Raw genomic sequence first — 6,850 nt, 5'->3', positions numbered from 1 at the left:
GACACAAAGTTGCAAGGTATTTAGGAAGCAAAGAACTGGACTGGGGAGTGTGGGGAAGAGGAGTGATTTTTTTAAATAGGGTCGTCGGCCTCCCTGAGAAGGAAAGTGACATTTGCAGAAATATGAGAAGGAGGTAAGGGAACAAGGACCCCACTCTACCCCCATTTGTCCCGTTTTTGCTGAAAATATCTTAGAGCTATATTTCCAAGAGAAAGATGGCATGTTCTCTCTACCAACAGGAAAGGAGGCAGTATGAAAAGAGAAGAAAAGACCAGGACAACAGAAATTATTCCATGTCGAACTGTCCCTGATGGACACTTGAAAACCAGCTCTGGGGGCAGAGCAGGTCCCACCAGGCGGAGGGGCTCCGCCGGGCCCCTCTCTCGGGCTGTCAGGCTAATCCTGCCGCCTCCTCCCACCCCCGCCCCGCCCCAAGGGGCGTCCGCTCGGGTGAGTAAAGTTCAAACCCGGCTGAAGCCAGTCCTGGGAGGCGCTTTGAACGGGAACGCAGCGCGGCCGCCAAAGTGTACCCCCCGGGCTCCGAGGGCAGCGGCCGGAAACCCGGCGACGAGCAGAGGCCGAGGGGCTGGGCCGTGAGATGAACGGCGCTGGGCCCCCGGGCGGCACTGAATCTCCCGCGGCCCGCGCGTCTCAGCTCCTGCCCGGCCCGCGGAGCCGGCCTTCTCGGGGGCCACAGAACTTTCTTGAAATTATCAACCCCCTGGGGCGCGCCCGGCGGCCCGCGACCGCCGAGCAGGGAGCCCCCTCTCCGGCCGCAGCCCGCCGGCCTTAGAGATGGAGGATTAAGTGTGCGTTCTTTCCTCCCGAACACACTCTCAGGAATGCTATTTTCTTGGGCCCGCGTCTCTCCCGCGCCGAGTTGCACAACAAACCATTTAAACATTTCAGCACAAAACCCGATCCATTGTGGGCAGCACATTAAAAAGTGTTATTCGCTTTGAAGTTTTTGTCTAATGGCTCTAAACTGAAAGAAAATGTTTTCCTATTACTTAATTCAATCATAGCGAAGAGACTTGGTAAAAAGCCCACGGATTTTGCCCCAAAGTGTGACAGAGTTCTCTTTGTGTTTGCTTATCCTCCGCTGTCACACACTTTAATTCGCCTCTCTTTATCTGGCATTCAAAACTTTCTTCAATGACATTCAATAAGGTCCAGAGGCTGGAGGGAAAAAAAAAAAAAACTGGTTATTTTTCCCCCCTAGATATTCTTTCCCAGTAGCTTTGGCCTTGCTCGCATTCAGGGGCCCTTAACCCCTTCCTCCCCGGGCGCAGGCTGGGGCTCCCAGGAGAGCTCCGCACTGGCCCTTCGTGGGCTCCCGGCTCCGGGGCGCGGCGGCCGCCCCTTTCACCCCGCCGGGCCGCGCCCGCACCCCGCGCCTCTCCCACCCGCTTCTGCCCAGCAGGAGCCGCTCTCCCGGCCCTGGTCCCGGCTCAGTTTCAGCGGTCCAGGCCATCCCACATTTCCCAGAGGGCAATTAGAACCGGCATTAGGCTTCGCTGATGCACTCTGGCTGGTTTGCAAGCATCACCCTAGAGCAGGGAGCCTTGGGGAGGAGACCAAGGCGTTGGGGGCAGCATTGGTCCCCCGCCCCCAATGCCGAACAGTCAAGGAGGCATTGAGCCCTTACTCCTCTTGCTAGATGACATGCCCTGCATCCAGGTTATTTTCCCCATTGCCCCTCTCCCTTTCATGGAATGAGTTATTTTCTCTCAAATGAATTGTCTTTGCTTTTTAATCAGTCATAATTTGTTGCTGTTGTTATTGCAAAGATGTCACCAGTGATGGTAACCCATGTAAATGCTTCAATTTGGGGCAGTCTTATTCCCGTGCACTGATTCCACCCTCCGGAAGGCTTCTCCCTCCATTTCTCACAATTCCATTCAGGGCTCAGAGCAGGTGACTGCAGCGATTTGGTTCCAATAAAATCGAAAGTAAACGTCTTCCGTGAAAAGTCCGGGGCTGTAAATTCGCAATATTTATGCTAATTTCCCATTGTATGGAAAAAGCTCCTGGGCGAAGCAGCTTTGAGCCTAAGGACGATTTAAAAAGCTGAAGCTGTATACACAGCGCCAGGCGTTTGAAGTTGTTTAACCATTGTGTGACCAGAAAGAAGAGAGTGACGCGGAGGAGAAGGTCTTGGGGAGACCGGAGCTCGGTCGGGGTGGGCGAAGGCAGCAGAAGATGGGAATACAACTGCCCTTAGCGCCGCTCCTGCGGGGCAGACTTTGGGAAAGCAATGGTTTCCGAGCGCACCCGCGAGTCTCTTGGGGTGTGGGGTTGGGGTGCGGGCCAGTGGAGAAAGCGCCGGAAAGATCCGCGCCTGCAGAGAACGCCCACGCTCGCCACATCTGGTGGGATGCGAGACCTGGATCCTCGCCGTCTAGGCTTTCGTTCCCCACTCCCTGTCTCTGTCCGTGACTCTCAGCAGCTCTTTTCCTAAGTCCGCGGCCCGGTCGTTTGCAGGAAAGGGCTGACTGACTAGCATTTGCCGAACAAAGACTGAGCGTTATTGGCAGCATCAAAGTTAAGACTATTCGAAAAACTTGGAGAAAACGGAGTGACAGAGGTGGAGTTAGTGCTGGATGAGGAATACTGAGCCCTGCCCCCTCTCCCTATCGGCGCCTCCTCACCGCAGGAGCCCCAGTCTTTCTGCTTCCGACCCAGGGAGAGGGGAAGGGATTCCACAGGTGGAAACTGGAGGCTGGCTGTAGGGACGCCAGCGGGGTGCACAGCGCTGAACCGGGAAAATTGAGTGGAGGCAGCATGATCTTGGGGGACAGGGGGTGAAGAGAGAAGGAAGGGAACGAAGACAGAGAGTGCACAGAGAAGATGGGGGTGTGCGCCCATGGGGAACTGTGGAAGCGAGGGACTACAAAAATCAGTAAGATAAACGGGCCGATCGCCAATGCAAAGCCAAAAGGGAGTACAGAATAAAGAGAAAGAAAAGAATATTAAATCGCAGGAGAATGAGAAAATAAACCCGCAAAAGGGAGAGGAGGGGGCGAGGGCGCCAGTTACGGCGTGGGTGGGGTTGACAAGAATAGAGTACATTATGCAGTTCATTTAGTTAACAAGTGAAATAATGAGGAAGCGTGCAGAGTGAATGCCAAGAGAAAAGGCACAAAAACCCTATTGAGAGGCCCCGGCCGCTCCTGGCGTAGCCCATCACATGGCAATAGTCCTATTTAAGCGGCGCCGCCGGCGCCTTTCAGCACCACTAGCGCTGGCCAGCACCCCGAGCTCTTGGGGCGGCGCCCGCAGCAGCGGCGGCGGCGGCTTCAGCCTCGGCCTCAGCGGCACCCTCTGCCTCCCCGGAAGAGGCAGCTGCGCGCGGCCGCGGCCCAGGAAAGCCGGTGGAGAGCCCCGAGGTCCGCGGGGCGCAGGGAGCGGGCTGGCGGCGGGGCGGCCGCGCACCGGGGCCATGCCGCGCTCCTTTCTGGTGGACTCGCTGGTGCTGCGCGAGGCGGGCGAGAAGAAGACGCCCGAGGGCAGCCCGCCGCCGCTCTTTCCCTACGCCGTGCCTCCGCCGCACGCACTGCACGGCCTCTCTCCCGGCGCCTGCCACGCGCGCAAGGCCGGGCTGCTGTGCGTGTGCCCGCTCTGCGTCACCGCCTCGCAGCTGCACGGGCCGCCCGGACCGCCCGCGCTGCCTCTGCTCAAGGCGTCCTTCCCGCCCTTCGGCTCGCAGTACTGCCACGCGCCCCTGGGCCGCCAGCACTCGGCCGTGTCGCCCGGGGTCGCTCACGGCCCCGCCGCCGCCGCTGCCGCCGCCGCGCTCTACCAGACCTCTTATCCGCTGCCCGACCCCAGGCAGTTCCACTGCATCTCTGTGGGTAAGCCGGGCCGTCGCCCAGGGGGACAGGGTATAGGCGACCCAACGAGAGTTGGCGAGGCAGGGATGGGGGATGTGGGACCCTGAGCGTTCTAGGGGCGATGAGAGTCATATCGGGTCCCTGAGAGGGACACTCAGTGTGGTGTGCGGATGGAGGCCGGCCGGGACAAGACTCCAGGAGGGAGGGTGAGGGCAGACGGTCTAGGTCCTGGAGGGGGTGCGCAGGAGGGAGCGAAGGCTGGGGTTCAGGGAGCTCCATACAGTGGTGCCAGGGCCGCGTGACTCTGGGACTATCAGAGTCCCACGGGTTGGCAGGGAGGCGCCCGCTGTCACGCTGCAGTGCGTCGCGTGTAGGGCAAAGAGGTGGGTGAGAGACCAAAGTCCCAGGATTCTAACCGCCGCCTACCGGAGGATGGGGCCCACAGCTCAGGAGTCTGATCGCTTCCTCTCTGCACCCCTACCCACTCCAGACAGCAGCTCGAACCAGCTGCCCAGCAGCAAGAGGATGCGCACCGCGTTCACCAGCACGCAGCTGCTAGAGCTGGAGCGCGAGTTCGCCTCTAACATGTACCTGTCCCGCCTGCGCCGCATCGAGATCGCGACCTACCTGAATCTGTCTGAGAAGCAAGTGAAGATCTGGTTCCAGAACCGCCGGGTGAAGCACAAGAAGGAGGGTAAAGGCAGCAACCACCGCGGCGGCAGCGGGAGCGCGGGTGCCGGCGCGGGCGCACCGCAAGGCTGCAAGTGCGCGTCGCTCTCCTCAGCCAAGTGCTCCGAGGATGACGACGAATTGCCCATGTCTCCGTCCTCTTCGGGGAAGGACGACCGGGATCTCACGGTCACTCCCTAGGCGCATGCCTCCCCAGGTCGCCCACCCCAGGCCTTCCCTGCCCCTCAAAGACTGGTCCTGGGGTGCAGCATTGGTTCCCAGGCACCCGCTGCCAAACGGCGGCCACGCACGGATTTGGCAAGCCTTTGCGGAGGCCCCGGCCTTGGGCAGCACCAAGAGCTTGGCAGAGACCTGACGCTGGTATCCCCACCCCAGGGCCCGCGGCCGTCCAAAGCGAACTTCAAGCTGTGAACGCTGCAAGCGCTCGAGTCCTTCTCAGCCATGCAGCACAGCGGCACCCGCGGACACGACCGCCGGGCCCAGCGCCTTGCTGGCCACTGGCGCTTCCTCGCCCGCCCTGTCTGGACTGGCTCAGGCTTTCTCGCTTCCTCTACTCTCCTCCACCCTGGGTCAAGCTCGGCCTTTCACCCCTTGGGTGCCCGTTCGCTTCCCCCTCCCTTTTTTTGTCTTTTTCTCCCTCCCCACTTCTTTCCTTTGGTCCTTTATCCAACACCCCCCCACACACACACACACACGCGCACACACATTTATGAACTCCTAGTTTTTGTTTTCTTTTCCTTTCTCTTCCACTCCTCGAGGAGCCTCCTTGAAGTTCAGTCAGTCCGTTTGTCCCTCAATCAGGCCGCGGCTCCTCTCTCAGGAGAGAAATTGTCACCTGTGGTATCCGTGTCGGGGAAACCCCTTCCTTTTGTTTTGGAGATGCTCTGAATTCTCCCAAGCAGAGGTCCCAGCTCTCTGCCTCTGGCGACCCCTCTCTTCCCGCAGACCCCAGACCCTGGCCCTGCCCTAGGTTGTAATTGTACTGTCTCTGTAATACCAGAAGATATTTATTTATTTATTTATGTACAAAGTTTTAAATAAACTTTTTTTTCTTAGAAATCCACGTGGGATTTCTGGGCTCTGAACCCCAGGCCTGCGCTCTGGACTGGACAGGCGGGGACCTGGGTTGGGACACCCTCCTGGGGCGGGTCGGGGATGGGGTGGCGAGTCGGAGCTCCGCTCCTGATCTTGCTGCTCCGCCGCCCCTCTCCGCACCCTCAACCCCGCGGAGACTCCGCCCTCCGCGCCCGCCAGCCCTGTGCGCTCTCTGGTCTCCTGTCCGGTTGCGGCCTGGAGCCCCCACGCTGAGGAGAGCAGAGCCGAGTTGGAAGGAAAGAGGGCGCTTACCCCCCGCTGTGGCTCTGATCCAGACCCCGCCCTGTAGCGTCCCCCTCGCGTCTAGGATCCGGCCCCATCTCCAGCCCTGTCGGTTTGGCTGTTCTGGCCGCCATCCTCAAGGGCAGAGACCACTCCTGCGTTAGCGTGAGAACTCCGTCCTTCGCTGCGCTCGCTCGGATTGATAACGATTATCATCAGTCGTTTTTATCTATCGTATTTGTTAGGGACAAATTCCCAGCGGGATTGTGCGGCCTCCTCTCGGAACAGGCCCCTCGCTTTGCTTGGAGGCACATTTCATTAGCGATGTCCCTGCTCCCAGACCCTGCGGGCCACGATTCCAAGGACCGAGAGCAATCCCTCGCTGGAGTCCCCGCGAGGGGCCTTGCGTAGCCGGAGCTTGTGGCTCCCGGACCTTATGTTCTCACCGATTCTTGTTGCACTCCCGCAGCCACCTACGACTTAGAAGACTTAGAAGCCACATTGGGGAGATATGCGGGGGTTTTTACGCGTTACGCGGACTAGGAGAAGAAGGAGGTGAGGGGGTTTCCGCTGAGGCGGAAAAACGCACGGCCACCATAGTAGGGTATTTCTGCTGCTCAGGAAAGCGGATACACGAAAGAGCGGATCCGGGTTCTCACGACCTCCCGAAGACGCCCATTCCGCGTCCTGGAGACCTAGGCCGCTTCTTTTCCTGCCAGAAATCTCCTCGCCACTCCCCCACCCACACACACCCATACGCACACCCCGGAGGGCGCCCTACTCCGCGAATCTAGGCAAGGCAAACACGCGCGCCTCTTCCGGCGAGAAAGGCGCTCCAGTTGGGGTTTCTCAGCATATATAGGGTTCATTTCTAAAACTTTCGGTCTTTTCCTTCAAATTAAGCTGAGCGCGGGGCTCTTTCCAGTTTCCCCACAATAAAGGCGGGCGCGATCTGGATCCCCATGAAGAAGCCACTTCTGGTTCTTCCTGGAGCAAGACGCCTGGGTTGT

General features: G+C 59.3%; 1 protein-coding gene across 1 annotated transcript; it reads left to right on the top strand.

Moving 5' to 3' along the window:
* Positions 1 to 3,442: 3,442 nt before the first annotated feature.
* GSX1 (GS homeobox 1) lies at positions 3,443 to 4,703 on the top strand. The gene is made up of 2 exons (XM_004435283.3): positions 3,443 to 3,854; positions 4,324 to 4,703. The coding sequence occupies exons 1-2, from the start codon at positions 3,443 to 3,445 to the stop codon at positions 4,701 to 4,703; spliced, it is 792 nt and encodes a 263-aa protein (XP_004435340.2).
* The last annotated feature ends 2,147 nt before the right edge of the window (positions 4,704 to 6,850 follow it).

The sequence above is a fragment of the Ceratotherium simum genome, chromosome 10 (genome assembly GCF_057802395.1).
Source record: "Ceratotherium simum simum isolate JZ-2026a chromosome 10, ASM5780239v1, whole genome shotgun sequence".
Lineage (NCBI taxonomy): Eukaryota > Metazoa > Chordata > Mammalia > Perissodactyla > Rhinocerotidae > Ceratotherium > Ceratotherium simum.
This window is presented reverse-complemented; position numbering and strand designations above follow the sequence as displayed.

Bases quoted from the DNA above. Each gene is read 5' to 3' on its own strand.
- GSX1 (XM_004435283.3), top strand. From the start codon at position 3,443: ATGCCGCGCTCCTTTCTGGTGGACTCGCTGGTGCTGCGCGAGGCGGGC. The intron at 3,855-4,323 runs GTAAGCCGGGCC...TACCCACTCCAG, and splicing joins GTTCCACTGCATCTCTGTGG to ACAGCAGCTCGAACCAGCTG.